We start from the raw sequence: 23351 nt of genomic DNA, 5'->3' as shown, positions 1-23351 counted from the left end.
GGCCGAAGCCCTAGGTTGAGTGGTAAACTTTGAGAGTTAAATACGAGCGACGTGAGGAACTTTACTACTAATATTGGTTGTTGAGTTTTGTAGGTACCATGACTAATTCCGGAGGATAATCTCATGATGGAGAGGACTCAATGGCTCTCTTACTTAGGAAGTTTGCAAGGATGACCACGGAGATGAGTGCAATGAGGACCGATGTGGGAAGTATCAATGTTAGGTTGGCAAATGTGGAGCAAACTAGTAGGTTGGGCACTCCCCAATCAAAAGATGGGGATGTGAATGTTGGAGATGACGTGAGTAGGAACCCCAACACCTCACCAACTATAACCCCGGGACAAATGCGTGCGTTATACTATCCCCAAGCTAACATTAATCCTTCCTCATCCATTCAACCCCCTACTAATCCAAATGTCAACGCCTCGGGATATGTGAGGCGAACCAACCCCCTTAACCAACCCCAATTATACCAACACGCTCAAGAGGAACGTCCACCACATGTGACCCCGCGAGTCACTCCACCAATTGTTTCCCACACAAACCCAAATGCACCAACACTACAAAACTTAACCCCGAAACCATTTCCAACCCAATACCACAATCCCACTTATGAAGAAGAAGTTGAGGCGTATGAGCGGGAGAGATGGTGGGAGGAGCCACGGTATGGAGGGAGACATGGGTATGATGCCCAAAGGGGACGAGGGAGGCGAGGAGGTTTTGGTAGACCCTATGAGGAGCGGGGTAGATGGCAAGGTCATGATGACCGTGCTAGATGGCAAGGACATGATGACCGAGCGAGATGGCAAGGGTATGAAGATAGGGGAGGTCAAGACCGCAACTTGCATACTATCAAGGTGGAACTTCCCAAGTTCAAAAGTGGGAGTGACCCGGAAGAGTTCTTAGAATGGAAATTGCAAAGCGAGAGGATCTTCCTTACTAACAACATCTCGGATGCGTTGAAAGCAAAGTATGCTCTCACCCAATTTAAGGGGTATGCATCCACTTGGTGGGAATCCAAGAAACGTGAAAGTGCTCAACGACATATATTTGATGTGCCAACTTGGCAAGAGTTAATTGAGCTCATGGAAGCAAGGTATGTAACACCCTACTATTATCAAGGTGTTATCAAAAGAGTATACATGTTGAGGCAAGGTAGTAAGAGTGTGGAAGAATACTTTGATGAGTTTGAGAACTTGAGATTGAAATCCAAGATCGAAGAGCACTTGAACTACACGGTGATCCGATTTGTGGCCAATTTGAACCATGATATCTCCAAACCCATGAGGCTTCATTCATATAGCACACTTGAGGAAGCATTTCATGATGCAACTAAGGTTGAAGCGGATTTGAAAGCGGAGAAATCTTACAAGGCTAAGAATGTGTCATCCTCATCATGGAGCAAGGATAGATGGGAAAAGCCCAAGATCACTACTCCAACTCCTCAAGCCAAGTTCGACTACAAAGCCAAGGGTGAAGACAAGGCTAAAGGAGGTAACAATGCTAAACCTAACTTTCCTCGTCCTTCTACTATTAAATGTTTCAAATGTCAAGGTAAGGGACACATTGCAAGTGAATGTCCTAATAGAAGGGCAATTGTGACCATGCTTGATGGTTATCGAACCGATGAAGAGGAAGAGGGTGGTGGAGGAGGTAGTGATGGTGAACCGAAAGGTGAACATGAGAGAGAATTTGAAGAGGAGGATGATGAACGGCAACTAGAGGAGAATATTAATTTGGCTTGTGTGTTGCGAAGGATCATGGGTGCAATGAATAGAGAGGAACTTGATCAAAGGGAAAACCTCTTCCATACTCGATGCAAAATCATGGATAAGGTGTGCTCTTTGATCATTGATGGTGGTAGTTGCACAAATGTGGTGAGCACGACATTGGTTGACCATATGAAATTTTCCACAAGGAAACATCCTAGCCCCTACAAGCTTCAATGGTTCAATGATTGTGGAGAAGTGAGGGTCACGAAGCGGGTTGTAGTGAAGTTTAGCATTGGCAAGTACCAAGATGAAGTCTTATGTGATGTGGTGCCAATGCAAGCATGTCATATGTTACTTGGGAGACCATGGCAATTTGATAGGGATGCTCAACATAGTGGAAGATCTAACAAGTATTCCTTCGTCTTTGGGGGTAGAAAGCATACTCTTACCCCATTGACACCCTATCAAGTGAGTGAGGACTATAGAATCATGAAAGAACTCCGGAAGAGAGTGCAAAATGAAGAGGTTGAAAAGGAGTCCTTACTTAGCCAAGAGGGTCAAGGGGTAACAAAGGGGAAAGCCAAGATGTGTACACTTGCCAAACCAAGCAATTGCTTGAAAGGTGTTGATGAGGGGCACTTCATGGTGTGCCTTGTCAACAAGGATCTCTTAATTCATACTAACCAAGATACTAGCACTTTGCCTAGTATTATTTCTTCTCTTTTGCAGGAATATGATGAGCTATTTCCGGAGGAGATGCCCAAAGGATTGCCTCCATTGAGGGGTATTGAACATCAAATTGATTTTGTACCGGGATCCCAAATTCCCAACAAACTGCCATATAGGAGCAATCCGAGAGAAACTAAGGAGTTGCAAAGGCAAGTTGAAGAGCTCCTTGAGAAGGGCCTTGTCAAAGAAAGTCTTAGTCTATGTGCCGTACCGGTGATTCTTGTTCCAAAGAAAGATGGCACTTGGAGAATGTGCATTGATTGTAGAGCCGTCAACAAAATCACGGTAAAGTATCGACATCCTATTCCTAGACTTGATGATATGTTGGATGAGCTATGTGGCTCAAGTGTATTTTCGAAGGTTGATCTTAGAAGTGGCTATCACCAAATTCGTATAAATCCGGGTGATGAGTGGAAAATGGCCTTCAAAACCAAGTTTGGTCTCTATGAGTGGCTTGTTATGCCATTTGGCCTAACCAATGCACCTAGCACTTTTATGAAGTTGATGAATCATGTCTTGAAGCCCTTTATCAATAAATTTTTGGTTGTCTATTTTGATGACATTCTTGTGTATAGTAAAACAATGGAGGAGCATGTAGTCCATTTGAGACAAGTGTTTGATGTCTTATTGCGTGAAAAGTTGTTTGCTAATCTCAAGAAGTGTTCCTTTGGGGTTGATAAAGTGGTATTCTTGGGTTTTGTTGTGAGTGTGAATGGTGTGGAGGTTGATGAAGAAAAGGTGGAGTCCATTAGAACTTGGCCAACTCCTAAAAATGCAACCGATGTGAGGAGTTTCCATTGGTTGGCAAGTTTCTATAGGCGATTTGTGAAGGGATTTAGTACTATTGCCTCTCCTTTAACCGAATTGATCAAAAAGGAAGTTCCTTTTGTTTAGGGATATAAGCAAGAGAAGGCTTTTCAAGAGTTGAAGTCCATGTTGATTTCTTCACCATTGTTGCAATTGCCAAATTTTGAGAAGACATTTGAAGTTGAGTGTGATGCTTCCGGGGTTGGTATAGGTGGAGAATTGATGCAAGAGAGCAAGCCATTGGCTTACTTTAGTGAAAAGCTAAAGGGGGCTTCTTTGAATTACTCTACTTATGACAAGGAGTTGTATGCACTTGTGAGGGTATTGACCCATTGGCAACATTATTTGTGGCACAAAGAATTTGTGATTCGTTCGGATCATGAGTCCTTGAAGCATTTGAAGAGTCAATCCAAACTCAACAAGAGACATGCAAAATGGGTTGAACTTATTGAAGCATTTCCTTATGTGATCCATTATAAGAAGGGTAAGGAAAATGTGGTGGCGGATGCTTTGTCTAGAAGGTATGTTTTGCTAAATACTATGACTTCTAGAATGATGGGATTTGAAAGCCTCAAGGGGTTCTATTCTCAAGATCCCGATTTCAAAGAATTTTGTGAGGAGTTGACTCAAGGGAAGAGAGTTGACCGCTACCAACTTGTTGAGGGGTTCTTGTTCAAAGATGGTAGGGTGTGTGTTCCTATGAGTTCATGGAGAGAGCTTTTTGTCAAAGAAGCTCATAGTGGTGGAATGATGGGGCACTTTGGAGTTTCCAAAACACTTGACATCCTCAATGAACAATTCTATTGGCCCAAAATGAAGAATGATGTGGAGAAGCTTTGTGGACAATGCTTGGAGTGCAAGCAAGCAAAATCAAAGACTCGTCCTCAAGGTATATATACTCCCCTTCCCACTCCTATTGGTCCTTGGATTGACATTTCTATGGATTTTGTGTTGGGTCTTCCAAGAACCAAAGGGGGCATGATAGCATCTTTGTTATGGTAGATAGGTTCTCAAAAATGTCTCATTTTATACCATGCCATAAATGCGATGATGCATATCATGTTGCTTCTTTATTTGTGAATCATATGCTTAAATTTCATGGAGTGCCTCGCACTATTGTTAGTGATAGGGACTCCAAGTTTCTTAGCCATTTTTGGAAGAGTCTATGGGGTACACTTGGCACCAAGCTCATGTTCTCTACTTCTTGCCACCCTCAAACGGATGGTCAAACCGAAGTAGTGAATAGGACTCTTGGGAGCATGCTTAGGTGTATGATTAGAGGAAAACCCCTTTCTTGGGAGGATCGTTTTCCTTTGATTGAATTTGCTTATAATCGGTCCCTCCATTCCTCTATTGGCATGACTCCATTTGAAGTTTGTTATGGTTTTAACCCCTTGGTTCCTTTAACCTTAACCCCCTTGTCTAGTGATGTTGTTGTGAGTTTAGATGCAAAACAAAGGGCGTCCGAAATGGTGAAGGTTCATGCCAAAGTGAAGGAAAGCATAGAGAAGATCAATACTAAGGTGGCAAAAAGGCAAAACCATGGAAGAAAGAAAGTGGAATTCCAACCCGATGATTGGGTTTGGGTCCACTTCCCTAAAGAAAGATTCCCTCAATTGAGGAAGGGAAAGTTGAGCCCAAGAGGAGATGGCCCTTTCAAAATCCTTGAGAAGATCAATGACAATGCCTACAAGATCGACTTGCCAAGTGAGTATAATGTGCATCATGTTTTCAATGTAAGTGATCTATCTCCTTGTGTTGTAGGTGAGCCTTTAGATTCGAGGACGAATCTTCTCCAAGAAGAGGAGGATGATACGATACCAACGGGCACCACTCCTTCAAGGCCATTCACTCGTAGCCAAGCCAAGGAACTCCAAGACTTGCAAGTGATGTTTATGAAGAGAAGGGCATTGGAGGCGCTTGAAGAACACCTCTCAAGAGTGTATAACGTGTGAATGATTGCTTGGGAGGATGTTGAAGATGAAGGCATAAGAAGGGAAGCCATAAAAAGTGGCTAGAAGTGCAAATGTCCAAAGACGAGCCAATATTGGCTATTTTCGGCCAACTTGTGGCTAATTTTGCAAAAGGTCACCTTTGGGCCTTAGTTGTAAAAGACAAGACTATATATAGTTGCCTTAGTCATTTCATTAGTTTTTAGCTTGATTATTGAAGAAACCCTCTTATGAGTGATAGTTTGTTTAGTTAGTTAATTAGAGATTATCTTAGTAACTAGTTGTGTGGATTTTTAGTTGGTAATCTAAACCTCTTGTCCTTGATTTTCTACATTGAATTGCTCATTTATGGATTCATTGAGTCTTCCTTGTTGATTATCAATTAGTATAGGTTCATTAGTAGGAATCAATTAAGAGGATTTAGGTTTAACATACCTAGATTTGCCTATAATTCCTTTACTAATTGGGTCTTGCTTTTATCTTAATTCCTTGCTTTTTAATTCCTTTTTGAATTTCTAGAGTTTCCATTAGGAATCTTATCATAAAACCATGTTACTTCACATCCTGCACCCGTTGAGAAGTAATCTAAAATTAATAGAAATAATCCAATAAAGATAAAAAAGGATCAACATGTACATATCCATTTAAATCTACCACCTTTCTTTCTCTTGCTTCTCGTTGCCGAGGGTCTACCTCATAGAAAATCCTGTTAAGTAAACCAAACTCCTAGGAAGATAAATCTTTTACATCGATGTATCGTACTCTCTCGACCCGTTGCTTCGGGGACTACACTATGTAAGAGAAATGACTAAGGTAATTGCCAATAGTTTCCATTGCACGGCAGACTGCTTTTTAGAAAGGATGGCCTTCTAATCTCATATTTGTTCATTAGTCTTTTGGGTCAATGCAGTGCCATGTCTTTTATTAGTCAACATTCATGTTCCAAGGCATTTATAATTTTGTTGGAGTAACTGTTAGAATATGTAATTATTTAGTAAAATATATTTTGTAATCTTCTATTTTAGGATAGCATATGTTAGTATTATTTAGTGAAATTAGTTCCTAATTTGTAGCCTACAATTATGTTGTAAATCATGTATATCAACCCATTCAAGGGAACGGATTATCGAGGAAAACATTCTCTTACATGGTATCAGACTAGGTTCTCCTAAAAACCCTAGCATCCTAAAACCCTACCCCTTAGCCGCCGACCCCCTTGGCCGCCTATCCCCCCCCCCCCCCCCTCTTTTCGTTTTCCTCTCCTTCGGCTATTCTCCCTCCTCTTCTCCATGGCTGACACCTCCAAGTTGCATCCTGTGACTACCGTCACCAATATCAAATCATGTATTCCTATTGTGCTTGACTACGAAGGAAGCCAATACAATAAGCGGGCTACCCTCTTCAAGCTCCATTGTCGTGCCAACTTAGTGATCGACCATATCCTACCTCTGCCTCCCCCCCGTGCCACCACCGGCAGTGCGAGAAACTTGCTGCTAAGGACCTATGGGAACGGCTAGATGACATTGTTCGGCAATGGATATATGGCATGATATCGAATGATCTTCTTAACACGATCATTCATCAAGAGGACACCGCAGCCGAGGCTTGGGACCGCCTTGTTCATCTTTTTCAGGACAATAAATCGGCTAGGGCTCTCGCTCTTGATGCGAAGTTCACCAACACCAAATTGGTGGATTTTCCGAATGTGAAAGCATCTTGCACCGAGTGAAAGTTCTTGCAGACAACCTTGCCAACGTCGGTCACAAAGTTTCCGACGAACGACTTGTGCTTCGCCTTCTGCGAGGGTTGTCGGAGGAATATAAGACTTTTCGCACAACGGTGCAGCACCGTACTCCTCTCCCGTCTTTTGACGTTGTCCGGTCGATGCTTGAGCTTGAGGAAGATAGCCATGCCGAGGACGCCATTCACGACGTCGGCTCAACTGCTGCTCTTGTTTCCCACAATGTTACTCCTCAGAATTTCTCAGGCAATGGACAGCCCAATAATTCTGAAAATAACGTCAACAATCGTGGAACTTCGCGGAAAGAAAAACAACCGTGGTCGCAGCGGCGGCAACCGCAACAACCGCGGTGGCAGCGGCAATGGACAAAGCAGCGGCGGGGGGTAGCCGCGCCACGGCACCGGCCGACGGGGACTCGGCCGCCCCGTCGTGGTATTATCCACCGTGGGCGGCTTGGGGGCCACAGCCGTGGGCCACCCCACCGTGCCCCTATCCCCCCCCCCCCCCCCCACCCGCCGGGTGGCGGCGGCCCGTGGCGGCCGCGGCCGCGTCCAGCTCCCTCGCAGCTGGGAGTTCTTGGTCCTCGTCCTCCACAGTCGTTCTACTCGTCAGCCTCGTTATCACATGGCGGGTATGCGCCCACAGATATTGATCAAGCTATGCACACAATGTCATTGAATCCGCCCGATGACAAGAATTGGTACATGGACACCGGAGCCACATCTCATATGACCAACTCCCAAGGTACTCTCTCGTCTTATTATCAATTGAGCAAAAATAATGGCATTGTTGTTGGTAATGGTAGCATGATTCCAATTCGTGGTTATGGTCAGGCTTCCCTTCAAGTAAATCCTTCTTTAAAACTGAAAAATGTCTTACATGCACCTAAACTCATCAAAAACCTTATTTCTGTTCGTAAATTTACTATCGATAATATGGTTTCTGTTGAATTTGATCCCTTTGGTTTTAATGTGAAGGATTTACGGACGGGGAGCAAACTCATGAAATGTGAGAGTTCGGGTGATCTTTATCCATTCTTCCTAAATTTTCGAGCCATCTCGTCTTTCGCACCATCTGCTTTTAGTGTCATCTCTCCTCATATCTAGCACTCCCATTTAGGTCATCCAGGGAATGTTATTCTTAGTTCTTTACGTAGTAGTAATTTGATTGAATGTAATAAGGCTCGAAACAATGTTTGTCATTCTTGCCCTCTGGGAAAATTAATTAAATTGCCTTTTTATGACTCTCTTTCAACTACTACTATGCCCTTTGATATTGTTCACAGTGATGTATGGACTGCACCTGTTCTTAGCTCTTCAAGTCACAGATATTATGTTTTATTTCTTGACAATTACACAAATTTTCTTTGGACTTTTCCTATCAAAACAAAGTCCCAGGTTTATAATGTTTTCTTGTCGTTCCGGAGTTTCATTCGCACTCAGTTTGAAAAAGAAATCAAAACTTTTCAATGTGACAACGGGCGTGAATTTGATAATGGTCCTTTTCATAAATTTTGTGAACAAAACGGGATGTTTTTCCGCTTTTCTTGTCCCCACACTTCCCCCCAAAATGGTAAGGCGGAACGGAAAATAAAATCGATCAATAATATTGTTCGTACACTCCTTGCCCATGCATCTATGCCCCCCTCCTATTGGCATCACGCCTTGGCCATGGCTACTTACCTACACAATATTCTCCCTTCTAAACTCTTAGCATATAAGACACCCACTCACATTCTTTATCAAAAGAATCCATCCCACTCTCATCTTCGAGTTTATCAACCCATTCAAGGGAACAGATTATTCGAGGAAAAACATTCTCTTACAGTAACATTTGCAATTACTTAAAACAATATGCATTATATCTACCCTGTCTAGAGAAAAGACTATAGCCCTAAGAGGGGTAATCGTGCAGCAAAATCACAATGGAAAGCACGAAAACCCTTATTATTTCTAAGTTAGTTTATAGAAGGGATTAAGAACATTTAAGACTCTACATTGCAATAAATTCAAACAGAGTTAGTGGCTCTAGCAGAAAACAACTATGTATATTTTGTTGGAAGGCCAAAAAAGGACATCCAATCAATAGAAAATTTACCAGCACTGAAAGATAATTTAGATTTACAAAAAGGATACTAAAATAAAATTTGTAACGCTTCTCGCAAGCTTGCACCTGGGTATCTAATAAATCCAAATATGCATGAGTAAATCAGAAGAATTATTAATATGCATGTACAAAATTTACTAATAAACAACAGTGATTAAAAAACAAAGAAAGTTGAACTCACCAACATAAAGAGCTTACACTTTGAAAGATGGCCATCGGATGAAGAAGTTGATAAAATTTAAGATTCAAGAAAAGAGAGATGAATAGAGAGAGTCACAAAGAGAAGGGAAGGAGGGAGAAAGACAAACACATCATTTGAAAGTGGAATACACGTGTTTAGAGAGGAACATGATGAAGTAATTAAATTACCACTTTACCCTAAAAGATAAAATTGAATAGATGGTGTAGGTTAAGGGTATACTTGACAAACAACCATGAAATTATTTAATGAACTGGGCCCAATTGCACTGTACAATTCACATTGATATTCCAGAATTGCCCCTGTTCGTCCCTCCCATTTTGTACAACTTATCTAACTTTTTGTACAATCTGTTGTGCAGTGCTCGTACACTATCAACTCCCACTTCTAATATATACTAGTTATGTGAGGCCCGTGCTAAGCCCGGGCCCAAACTCAAGATATAAAAGCAGATATTTTAACTAAAGAAATATAATTTGTGTTAGTACAAGTGTACAATAACAACAACAACCATATACCCATTGTAGTCCCACAAGTGGGTAGTTATATAAAAGCAAAATTTTCATTCCACTCCTTTAATATTTTAACTTCCATTTTGATGAAATTATTTAATTCAAATCAAATTTGGAACCAGAATTTGACATTATAACTTATGTATCCTAATTTTCTGAAGTTATTTAATTCTAAATAAATAATCTATACATAGTTAATGAACTTTTAAGACAAATACATAATTTAACTTGTGCAGCGGATGGAGCTGCTCCTCTCTTAATTAGGGATTAGGGGTTCGAACATGGATATGGAAAAAAATCTTTGGAGGAAGCGCTCCCCCAGAATAGGCGCGATACGGCGAATTATCTGGATTAATTGGGCTCGGAAATGCGGATATCGAGCACTAATCGGAAAATCAAAGAACGTGAAAAATGAGGTAGGAGGTTCGATAGCTTTTGAAAAGTAGACTTTAAAAACAAAAACAAAAAAATTGACATAAATAAATAAGATTAGGACCTAAAAGTAATTAATTAAAAAGTTTTAAAAAAATTTGAAAATTATTGTAAGGACTACAAAAGTCCCCGTGCTCGATAGTTTTTGAAAAGTAGACTTTAAAAACAAAAAACAAAAAAAATTGACTTAAATAAATAAAATTAGGACATAAAAGTAATTAATGAAAAAGTTTTTAAAAATTTGGGAAATTATTGTGAGGACTACAAAAGTCCTCACATTCCCTCTTATATATAATAGTAATATATATATATATATATCGGGAAAGGCTCAAATATGCCATTTAACTATGGGAAATGGCTCATTTATGCCACTCGTCAATAGTTTGGCTCATTTATGCCATCGAACTATAGGAAATGGCTCATTTATGCCATCAAACTATAGAAATGGCTCATTTATCCACTCATCAATAGTTTGACTCATTTATGCCATCGCCCGTTCATAAAAATGACTCATCCATGCCATATTTCATTAAAACTGGTTTTACAATACCATGTATGACACGTGGCCTCCAACTAGATTATGGTTGTGGGTGGGTAAGGTGTATGGATCGGATATTTTATTAATTTGGTATTTAAAATTAGGCTGGTTTAATTAAAGGACGTAGACCTCTAATTGGAGGCCACGTATCATATCTGGTATTATAAAACCGGCGTTAATAAAAAATGACATGGATGAGTCATTTTGGTAACGAACGATGGCATAAATGAGTCAAACTATTGATGAGTGGCATAAATGAGCCATTTCCTATAGTTCGATGGCATAAATGAGTCATTTCCTATAGTTCAATGGCATAAATGAGCCAAACTATTGACGAGTGGCATAAATGAGTCATTTCCGATAGTTGGATGGCATGTTTGAGCCTTTTCCGTATATATATAAAATATAATATAGTAACACCTTTTCAAGACGATTCATTAACACATTTTTAGTAGAGCAGAACAATTGAATAGTACCTTTTCATCTTAGGGGTCGTTTGGTATGCGAGATAAGATGGGATATCCCACTATTAAATTTGGTATTAATTTTATACTCTTTTTGGTACAAGGTATATCTATCCCAGGATAATTTTATATCTTGTACCAAACAACGTATAAAATGAAGCCCAAAACTAATACTGGAATATCCCATTATAGTCCCGGGACTAATATATCCCATCTGGGAGATGAAATAAAATAATCCCAAGGTTAGTGGGATAAGATAGGATATCCCATCCTTAAAATTATGCTTTATTTTATTATACTCTATTTGATAGAAAGTATAAATTTATCCTGCTACCAAACATTATACAAATAATTATTATTGAGATATCCCAACTTATACTATGCACTGAACGACCCCTTGGGTATAAGAAAAGTGCAAATAAATTATCAACTTTCTACAGAAAGCAAGAAAAAGTTCTATAGGACAAAATTGAAAACTGTCGTACTTTTGAAAGTAGTAAGCAAAGACATCCTGATGAGCAGTTTATCGACAAAGCCAATATAAATAAATTAAAACTGTAAGCTCACTCACATTCAAATAAGTTCAAATACTCGACCCCTAAAAAATATTTTTGCAGGGATTGAATCCTTTTTGGATTCTATCATATCCCTAGAAATTACATCTGTATTCTGGTAATAATCAATTTTCTTGAACTGAAAGATGTTGAAAACTGAATAACATCTAAGATGCCTACTGCTTAAACTAATACACAGGTCAAAACAAGACTCAGTGAATTAAACGTGACTCAATACTTTTCTGGAAAATAAATATCCCTATTTCTCCAAGTTCCGGTTCAGTATCCAACAAGACTGGCGTTTCATGTAGCTGCCTGTTTCTCCAAAGTTATTAAAGTTTAGTGAACCAATTTCATTTGCTGCTGAGACCATGAATTGTTAAAAAAGAACACTCCATGTCCGATTCATTTGGTGAAGATTACTTAGGAGGACTGTGGGGCATTGAGCAAAACTGAAAACTCGTTCCAATCCCAGTCCTCCAAGTTCTGTGACACAATAGCACCTCCCACGGCCACAGTCAAAAGAACAACCCCAATGCCTTTCAGACATCCATGTCCACGAGACAGCCTTGCTAACAACATTTTACAGTACTTGTCTGCATCTCTGAAGTCTGACTGGTGAGCATCCACTCCACCAGTTAATGATTTCTCATTCTACAAGCAAAGGCGAGAAAAAAATAGTCATTGACTGGTATGAGTTTGGAGCAAATGTAAAATTAGCAACTACTGTGGCAAGCAGATATAACCCCTCCAACCACCAACCTGCCGGAATAAATACCAGCCATCAACTTGCCACTATCAGATAGCCCATTTATTCTGCTAGTGCTGGGACTAAGTAGAAGGACAGTTGCTGCTGGGACAGAAAATCTATAACTAACAAAATCCTCAAGTAGGATTCAGACCCCCAGCCCAAGAAAAGAAACCGAAAAATCAAGCAACAAAATACAGAAACTACCTTTTGTCTGAAGCTCTTGAGAGTCTCCTTCAAAGCCTCAAGAGAAGACTGTCTCCTCGATAACTCTTTCCACTCCTCAGTGAGCTTTCTCAACACTGCAACACTTGCTTCTATGTTATCCAGGTAAATCTTGTCCTGTTCAGAAAAAATGAAGACCAAAAAAGCTGGATTAGGATAGATAATCTGAATAACTTCACTCCTATATATTTTGCAAAAATGCTACGCACACGACTTGACAAAAAGCAAAGTATTTGTATAGTTCATACCCACTGCTTATAACAGTCAGTGCTCTGGGTCAAACACCAGTTGAATATGTTAGTTGCCTCTCGAGATAGTTCTGGATTGCCTGCAGAACAGCCAAGGGTAAACCTTGCATACCAGCCACTCTAAAATCTAAAAATCCCTGAGAAATCAGTTCAAGTAAAAGACATACCTCCAGCAACTGCTTTTAAAGTTAGTAGAAGTATCTGTTGTGAAACTTGCTTCGTTGCTTTGCTTCCTGGGGAACCAGCAAGGGCAACCTCCTTAAGAGTGGGATATACTGCCTCAAACCTTTCAGTTGCCTGAAATTGAAATAATCAAGAAACTATTGGAAGAGCAAAATACACCTGATCACTACAAATAGGAATAGAAGTCAGACAAGCACTCAATCACACCTTGACTCGCACAGAAGGAGCAGGGAAAGTCACTCGTAGAAGCAGGTCAAGGGCTGAAGGTGGCATCAGACGCTCTCCCTTCCTAACAGCCCCATTTACTAGAATGGTACGAGCTTTTGGTGCAGAGAGAATCCTGAAATTACAAAAAAGAATTAGCTCGCATCATGGTGCAAGCAGACAAAAGTGCAATCAGGAGGTGCAATCAAAAGTTACAGACCTTTCTACCACCTGCAAAATCAAGTCCCTAGTCTGCGGATTGGATCCTGATTTTCCGCCAACTAAAGCCAAGGTATGATGTGCCCACAAGTACAATCCAACGCAGAGATCTCCCTGACAGGCCTGTACCAGAGTATCCGTTTTGATGTTAAAAGGCCAATGTAAGGTGGAGAAGAAATAAAGAGTAGTTCTAATAAACATTATAGCTCTGCATCACCTGGACTATCATCCATGCAATAACTGTAAGTTTGTCTTGCCCTTGATACTTTGGGCTTTCCCGAAGTGTCGGGAGTATGTTGATTAAAACATCAGGCTTTCGTCGTAGTACCATTGCCAAAACCAAAAACATGGCAACCTGCAATTTAGTAATTTGTAGCACAAGTATCAGCTCAGGATGTCAGGATATTATGCAAACAAAGCATGTTATGACAATTGAGTTGATTACAATAATTATGCCGAAGAAATTGAACTCTGTTATTGTGAGCGTATGGGCTTGTTAATCTTACCTACGACTTACTTAAGTTCAACTATAATGTCAATTCGGGAATCTTGTTTTGGTTTTGGCATCATTAAATAATTCATCCCCTGTCAATCTAAAAACTAGCTGCAGTGATTCTTTCATTTACCGCTAGAGTGCTTGGTTTAATCAATTTCATCCTTATGTGACAAAATCTCAATTGAGAAAGACTATACATAAGTGATAAGAACACCCGTCACATAAGTCCATTGAAGAAAGGGCGAATCAAAGATTTACAAGGGACAAATTAAATAACTTTATCAAAAATATAGTAATCAGATAACAGTGCAACTGACTTCTCTTCACTGTAACGCTAAATTTGTATGACCTTGAGAGTCTTATTCACATTTTAAGGCGAAGTAAATTTATTCTCTCCCCTCCCTATTTTACCCCATTTGGCTCTGCCTAGCTCTATAACTTATAGTGAAATGGAGACTAGATGTAGCATTCCTAGTACTCTCACTAAACTGATTAGATCTTTTCCTCTTCCCTTTCCTCTCAGGATTTCCCTTTTCCGCTTTACCAGTTGCTACTTAATCCCACAAGACAAAGAAATATAAATAGATGCATCCCTTTCCGAATGCCTGAAGGCTTCTGCTTTTATACAGGGACACATAAACACAAAAGGACTCATCCATATACAAACTGAAAGACTCTATATGTAATAGCAAAGTTCAAGATATAATTGAAAGAAAATCTCTGGGGATACCTGAGATTTTGACGATGTTTGTTGACCACTTTTCTTGGAGCCCTTAGAACCTGCTAGTTGGGCTGCTAAGTCCGCAAGAATACAGTCCAGTCCCCACAGCACAAATGATCCAAGAGCCTCAAAAGAGCGTTGGTTGATCCAGTACACTGAAGTTTTATAAACTGGTTCAGGAAGATGTGAGACAGGAACCTGTTTGTTGTAAATCAAGTTATTACTCTTTCAGTCACATATGGTGCCAACTAAATATTTGAAAGCAACTATCACTCTGTGCACAAAGACTTAAAACAGCATATCTAAACACAAAAAGATACATATAGTAAACCATTCATCACATATGTACATCGTACACAAATCATGTTCTCAGTTAATCATCCACTGAGAGTAACCACATTCATGGATCTAAGAAGCAAGTCATATTTGCTCATCCATCATGTATTGAGTGTCGATCTAAGGGAGAGATATAAATTGACTGACAACTAGATGACCAACGAAGATAACATAAATATTAGTAAAACTCCCTGCGTTTAGATCCATCAAGAATGCGGAATGCTCTCAGCCCCTAAATGGTGTTACATGAGTGAATGACCATAAACTTCATGAAAGATAGTATGTCACTTCACTTGGCAACAATCAAGATTAACGACAAAAATTCATGGACCAATGACTGGAGAAATCAAAGCTTACAGTAAGTATATAATACAATGTAATGATCAATGAATTAGCAAATTCAATGTAATGTTAATAAAGAGCCAAATGTTACAAACTACTACTTTTTTCCACAACACCCTGTGAAACTATCACACAACACTGGAGACCGAAAATTACAATCACCCCGCAAATTCAATGGTCTTACAACCTATAACGTCACTGCATGATCAAGAATCAGTTACAAATTACTATTTTTTTCCACAATACCCTGTTAATAATTGAATACTTATATTTTTCCACAACACCCTCTGACTGGGTTCAGAACTTATGATATTAGAGTATTCATTCAATAATGGTGGTTTCGAGGCTAAGTTGCCGCACTTCGACTATTGTACCATACGTGCTGTAGACATCGAAATTTTGTGGGACTATACAAGATGAGTCCAATATCTGTTAGGGTTTCTTTCATCTTCTTCTTTTTTTAAAAAAATTTTTGAATATTCCATAAACTCATGGGTATTCACCAACAGATTGAAATCTCGAATATCCCATAAACTCTAGGGATATTTCCAAAGAGACAAAGACACATATCGAAAATCCCATAAATACCTAGGATGTTCACGAAGAGATCAAGGCATCAAATACTGCCTTTATCAAACAACCGGACGTTCTTGGAGATCAAATACATCACAAGGAGGTCATCCTACGTTCGAGAAATACGTTACTAAAGACCCTCGAATTAGGAGCAAAATTCGGAGGGAAGAATTATACTCACATATATTCATCAATAAAATCTCTTTATATTTGTGGTTGCAGTTTATTTTTCATATTTGAAAATTTATTGCAAACGCGTGCATCCTCCACTAGTACAAGTAATGGGTAACTCTATCCACAAAATTTTAGGTAGATTGGACGAAATGATTTAACTTTTTGCTTAAGTCGGGATACTAGTCTCTTTCCAAATTTCCATGAACTGTTAGGCCACACCATTGTGGGTAGTTCAAGATATTAAAATTTAGTAAGCAGTTTTGGAAGATATATATTAAACTAATAGTTGAAAACCTAAATTGATGTAAATAAATTAATATATAAGTTTGATTTGATCAATACAATGAAGTCTTAAAGCTAGTGAAAGTTGTATTACATGGATATTATTAGTGCTAATAATTTCAACATTTAGAGACGGAGCGCTTTCACTTAGAATACTGAGTATCTCCATACATCACAATGCAGATCAAAACATTTATTCAAAGGACACAACATAACAATGTGGCAAAAAAAAAAAAAAACCTTTTTCTCACAAAAGTTGTCAAATTTTGAAAAGTGAAGGAAACTCACATCTGCAATTTTAGTGATGGTGGACTCCCTAAATAATTTTAACCAGGGAAATTGAGAAGCAGCTACTGCCGAAAATGCTCGTCCAAAGTAATCCGCAAATCGCATCAATTGTATTTCTTGCTGAGATTCATACGATACCTTCATATGAAAATGGATAGAAAAAGTCAAGACGTGCCTTTTTGGAATCGAAAAACAAAACGACAAAAGCGGAATCTTCGTCTTCGATTCCTCAATCCTCTACCCCAATTTTTATTTTTATTTTAAAGATGCGGAAATAGATGTAGATTTAGTCTTACAGTTATATCAGCGAGAAAGGCAGCTAGATCAGCTGCATCGATCTTAACAGCAGCTTCAACCACAGTAACTTTCGGCTTCTGGGGCTTTTTAACCTTCTCCTTCTTCTTCTCCCCATTCTTAGCACCAACACCACCTCTAGCAGCAGCACCTTCAGCATCGCTGTCCTCATCCTCACCGTCGGATCGGTGTCTCAGCGCCGATCTAACAGGAGCATCGTCAAGGGAATACATCGCAGCCGTCTGAGACGCAATTTTCTTGCGGCGTTCATCGGAATGCTTCTCAAGCGACTTAAACACACTATCTGCGCCAGATCCATTGGTGATTACCTTGCCTGAATCCGATGATTTTTGCTGCCTTTTCTTCTGTTTCTTCACGTATGTCACCTTTTGCCATCCGTGACTGTTATCGGTGTGAATTGGCTCGGATTCGAATGCAATGGATTTATCTTCCATGATGGATTGTTATCTTCTTTTCTCTGTTAAAAGTGGTAGAGAAACGAGGAGAAAATTAGATCGGAATTTGGGGAGCAGCGAGAGAGAGGAGCGTGATGTCGGAGACGAGGGTATATAAAGGGAGTTGACTCAGTAAACATAGGGTTCCGTGTTTCAGAAAATTACGCATTGCCATTTTTTCTAATGTGAAACCATCCGTCAATATTGAATGATGCCTATCATTTCCTACCCTTTAAATTTGCTTTTGGAAAATCTCTTATCTTTTCTCAAAACAAAAAAGATAAGTGGTTAAATTACCTTTCCATCTACTTTTAGATTGTTACTTAAGCACCCGTTTGACCATGATAATTATTTTTTTCTCGGAACCTTTTAAAAAAAAAAAATTAGCGTCTGACCATGAGATCGAGCATGCTTGTTGTGACTAAGTGGCACTCTATGTATATAGGTGATTAAGCTATCCCTAATAAGTGAAGATTAGAGTAAGACGAGTGATAAGTATAAGAAGCATGAAGAGTTGGAAAAAGGGGAGATAATGCGGTGAAACATCAAGGTAGAATCATGTGTTCTCTTAATGATAGAGTGGCAAGAAGGATTGCGGCCAAGGGTTGGAAGCGGATGAGATGGTGTTAATCCAAATATGCAGATGTGTCGCGGCTCTAAAATGGTACGTAAGTACAAGTCGTGACGAGTGCCTGACCCTGGATGACCAAGCACCCATCTTCTAGTACCTGGGCTTACTGAACCATAGGGTGTGGCCCATATATGAGCTATACTAACTCAAGGAACGACATCATAACTCCATATCAAGAACTCATAACCATCTGTGTACACACACACACATATATATATATATATATAGATACATGCACGGAAAATAATAACGCGAGCTAACTAGATCGCTATACATGCTACACAACAAACAGGAGCCGTCATGGCTACATAACACCCAAACTACACACATGTGTCTACACACCTCTAGTGGAGTATAACTGTAAAGGGGACGGGACAGGGCGCCCATCATACCCAAATATTTACAAATCAAAATGGCATACCAAAAATGAACTACGACCCCGGAGCCAACGGGTGCCGCCGACTACCGTGGGAGAAGTCCTACCGAGCCGGACCGTCCTATAACATACGAACTGTGGGCATGAACGCAGCCCCTCAAATAATATGGGAGTCAGTACGAATAGTGTACTGAGTATGTGTCACGACCCGGCTAGGGGCCATGACGGGTACCCGGAGCTAACCACCGAGCACCACTCATTCTATTACTCATTATACACATCAAGCATTCATTCATTGATCTTATACTCAAATCGTAGGAAAACCATTTTTCACTTGAAACATATTTACTTTATATACATAAGCCCTTTGGCTATCAAAATCAAAATAATGCATATACATACGAGGAGAAACCGTGAGACCATACTACCCACACATACGCATCTACGAGCCTCTACTAGAGTACTAGACATAGGGACGGGACAGGACCCCGTCATGCCCAAAATACATGTATATACACAAAAGAATAAGTCAATGGCACCTCCGGAACAAAGGAGTGCTCTCAAATCAGCTAATAGCTCCTACGAGTCCGGATCACCTCCCTGTCTACCTGTGGGCATGAACACAGCGTCCAAAGAAAACGGACGTCAGTACGAACATTGTACTGAGTATGTGTCACGACCCGAACTACGGGCCGCGACGGGCATCCGGGGCTAACCACCAAACACCACTCCTTCTGCTACTTATCTGCTCTCATTCATGCTATATGCTCATAACCATGGAAATATCGTCATTTGCAACATAATCACTTTTATAAACATAAGCCCTTTCGGCTATCAAAATAGTATATATTGTCACGACCCAACCCCGTGGGCCGTGACTAGTACCCGAATTGGGCACCCAAACACAATCACGAATCCGAGTCGCAAACAAATGACTTATATAGACATAAATATCAAACGCCGTTCGGAATATATCAAGCGCGCAAACACGTCTCAAACACAACTACATATATATCAAAGCGACAAGGCTATCAAATGGCGTAACGGCCAAAAACATATACAAATGCAAGCGACGAGGTCGCCACGCTAATAGAATCTCCCGAACATAATATATACAAACACAAGCGTACGGAATGGGCGTAACCCACGTACGTGTCCACGGACCTCTAAACGAACGGAATCATATGACGGGACGGGGCCCCGCCGTGCCCCGAACAAATATGTACAAATGCAACGAACGGATATATACCAAAATATGGCTCGGAATAAGAGGAAGCACTCCCGAAGAAGAGGGTGTCCTAAACAGGTGGATCGCAAGCCGTGCGTCGTACCCTGCGGGACGTAAACGCGGCCCGAAGAAAGGGGGTCGATACGAAATATGTGCGAGTATGCAAAGCGAGAGAAAATACGGTAAGAAATACGAGTAATAATCGAAACAGGAGTATGGAAAGTGAGTACATATCCAAAAATATCAAAATGTTTACTTTCAAATACAATCATGCATAGGGCACAGGAAATATGGTCGCCCGCCTGTCTATGGCGCCATAACACAGCATAACACCAGAAAGTTTCAAATCTCCGTATCCCCGTCACATGTCATACACAACATATCGCTATACACAGCATAACACGAATATAGCGGAAACGCGGCCCTCGGCCGAGGAACTCGGTGAACCGTAACACGGCATAACACCGGAGTATAACAAAGTGCGCGCGACACGTAACCGGCCCGGGACTCGGCGAAAGATATAACGAAATGCACGAGCGGAGTCGTGAGGAATCATATGCATAAAATCATTGTCATAAATACAAAAGATAAGTAAAATAGTCATAATTGAAATCGGAATAATAATTACAACGTTTTTTCAAAAGTTGTCGAAATCACATAAAGGAACGTTGCGGGACCCACGGACGAGTGTAGACCGAAAGTGGGCCCGCTTATGGAAAACATACTCGTCTAACATCATACAACCTTCTACGAAAATCTCAAGGCAATCCGAGCTTTTACGTGAAAGTTATGGGCGTTCGTAGTTTTGAATCGTTAAAGAATAACTTCTTTTAGAAATCAAACTTTCATGCAACTTTGGTAAACTAGTAGTTCCAAGGACATAAGGATCAATATTTCATTACATCAACATATGAATATCGAGAAACAAATGCGTATCATAGACATGCTCGGATTGCGGGATAGAGTTTCCTCGAAGTTCGTGTCATAGCCTATTTTAACTAAGGCATGCCAAGGAAAGAAAGGTGGCTTTACATACCTCAAACGCTCTCAATATAATCCAAGCTCAAGCTAAATTCGACCTACACCTCGGGCTGCCCAAGGTCTACAAATAATTCATAATATGCCAAACATTAGCTATAGGCATTTTGGGCATTTAATTCGATTTAGCCCTTAATTCTCACGAGAAATTTGGGCGGCATTTCCCTGTAAATAGGCCACCCCGAGAATTTAACTACGGCCAAAATCAACAACAAGAACAACAACAACCAACCTAGCAACAACAAAAAGCAATCCGAAGGCAAATCAACATCATAGCTCTCTTTTTCATCATCTAACAACATTCCTAAATTCATTCGACGGCTTACCTTCAAGCCAACATCGACGCTTATACATTCAAATACTAACCCGAACCCATACCAACAATATTTAAAGACATTCCAATCAATTCATACAATATTTCCAACAATCAAAATTTTCTCCAATCTACCCGACCCCCAAACCCGAGAACCTCACTTTACACATTCCTCGTTTCAAATCATGATTGTATCCACTGAATTCACATTCTAACAATACTATTATCATCAATATACACTTTACATTAAATGTACAATAATATCCAAATCAGTCCGCAACAATCACAATATCAATTTGAGTCATTAAACATTCATTTCCAACATAAGATTCATAACGACGACGACTAAAACATTAAGCGATATTAATTCGTTCATTGTCATATAATATGACCCATTTCGACCAACACTACACATATACATATATGGATGATTCTCAATCGTTCTTCACCTTACAATGATCATAATGTGTTAACTAGACATTAATTCATAGTTTCGACACAACACGACACAACACACACATACTTGCGGCTCGACACTACATTACCACCTCGCACTTCAACATGCCATATTTCATGAATTTCCTTCATTTTAACATACTACAACATACATACAACCTCTACAACACATAAAACATAATCAATTCTTACCTTTTCTCTTCAATTCCACAAGAGGCTAGGGTTTCCAAAGATGAAAACTAGCGGGTTGATCGCTCCGACGACACGTCCACGCTACTTAGGGACCTCGAAATAGTGGGTTTACATCAAGGAAATAATTTTGGAAGAGCTTGAAATGGGAGTTGATTTTTGGCTCCCTTAGTAAGAGCTTCTTGCTCTTCAACCTTGTTCTCTTGTTTTTTCTAAGTGTTGAAATGTAAATGAAGACTAGTGGTCATCTTTTGCTAATATTTGAAGTGTACAATTGTCCATTGGCCCACACCATGTGTTGGACCAATTAAAATTGTCCACACATTGTGTGGGCCAACACCCACACTTACACGACCAACCATAGAAAATGGAGGACTTTTCAACTTCCAATTTTATCACTTGTGGTCCCAAATTCTCCTAATTATTCCATACCAACAAATTCATGAACAACTTATGTCCAAAAATAAAATCAAAGATCAAAAATCCCGACTTTGCATCCCGGAATAGTTTCGTCCTTAACTTATCATAACTAATCCGGATTGTTCCAATGCATGAAATACGGGTTCTAACATATATACATACAACTATGGGACCATGCTACCCACACTGCGTATCTACGAGCCTCTACTAGAGTACTAGACACATGGACGGGACAGGACCCCGCCATGCCCAATCATGAAGATATACATATATGTATGTACCAAAAGAATAATCTGCGGCACCTCCGGAAGATGGGTGCTCTCTGTCAATCGGTGCTAGCTCTGTGAGTCTGGATCACCTCCCTGTCTACCTGTGGATATGAACACAGCGTCCGAAGAAGGGACGTCAGTATGAATATTGTACTGAGTATGTTAAGGCATAAACAATATTGAAATATCCATGAAATAAGGAGGCATCAATAAGGAGAAATCTGTAACTGACTGAATCATAAAGGACATCATACATACTGGTTTACTTCCATACTCATCATCATCTCATATATGCATAAATGTATAAGCGTATAACTGTATAAGTGTATAACTGCCCGACCATATAGGTGCGGTGTGATAATCAATAACATTAGCAATAGCATTAGCCTGCGTCCAGGCCTCCCGCGTCCGGGGTATCATCTCGTGCCGCCCGGCTAGTGGTGTACGCCCGTACCGTTTTGGCCGTGGTGTATAGCTTACGCCCGCCTTGCGGTGTTGCCGACCAATTAGGCGCGCGGTGTAATCTCATCATGTCATGCTCATCATAGTATACTTATCATTCATGCTTATCATAATGTGCATATCGTAACATACTTATAGCAATACATGCATAGGGACTCATAGATAATCTTACTTTATCGGGGTGACGTAAGGTCGTGAACCCCCGATGTCATTATGAGCATTCGTAACTATCCTGCCTCACCTTGAAGGAACAACATAAGGTGAGTGTATGTACTGATTAACATCAATGAAATGTGAATAGCTTCACTAGTTTAATATGAGCATCATATCATAGACTATAGCATCTCTAGACTTAGCTTGTCATTAAAATTATCATAATCGTAACATATCTCTTATCTCGCACGACCATTCATGACTAAGGGCTCATAGTCTTCT

At 40.0% G+C, this 23351-nt stretch overlaps 1 protein-coding gene across 1 annotated transcript; it reads right to left on the bottom strand.

Moving 5' to 3' along the window:
* Positions 1-11714: 11714 nt before the first annotated feature.
* On the bottom strand, positions 11715-17690 carry LOC132044116 (uncharacterized). Its single transcript, XM_059434605.1, has 10 exons — positions 17082-17690; positions 16786-16923; positions 14800-14988; positions 13791-13928; positions 13575-13696; positions 13358-13490; positions 13135-13264; positions 12968-13047; positions 12702-12836; positions 11715-12400 (listed from the first exon to the last, which is right to left on the bottom strand). The coding sequence occupies exons 1-10, from the start codon at positions 17532-17534 to the stop codon at positions 12170-12172; spliced, it is 1749 nt and encodes a 582-aa protein (XP_059290588.1). The 5' UTR covers positions 17535-17690; the 3' UTR covers positions 11715-12169.
* Between the last annotated feature and the right edge of the window lie 5661 nt (positions 17691-23351).

This window comes from Lycium ferocissimum, unplaced genomic scaffold, assembly GCF_029784015.1.
Source record: "Lycium ferocissimum isolate CSIRO_LF1 unplaced genomic scaffold, AGI_CSIRO_Lferr_CH_V1 ctg3655, whole genome shotgun sequence".
NCBI lineage: Eukaryota > Viridiplantae > Streptophyta > Magnoliopsida > Solanales > Solanaceae > Lycium > Lycium ferocissimum.
This window is presented reverse-complemented; position numbering and strand designations above follow the sequence as displayed.

Bases quoted from the DNA above. Each gene is read 5' to 3' on its own strand.
- LOC132044116 (XM_059434605.1), bottom strand. From the start codon at position 17,534: ATGGAAGATAAATCCATTGCATTCGAATCCGAGCCAATTCACACCGAT. The intron at 13,929-14,799 runs GTATCCCCAGAG...ACTAAATTGCAG, and splicing joins AAACATCGTCAAAATCTCAG to GTTGCCATGTTTTTGGTTTT. The intron at 12,837-12,967 runs GTATGAACTATA...TTTTCTGAACAG, and splicing joins CTGACTGTTATAAGCAGTGG to GACAAGATTTACCTGGATAA.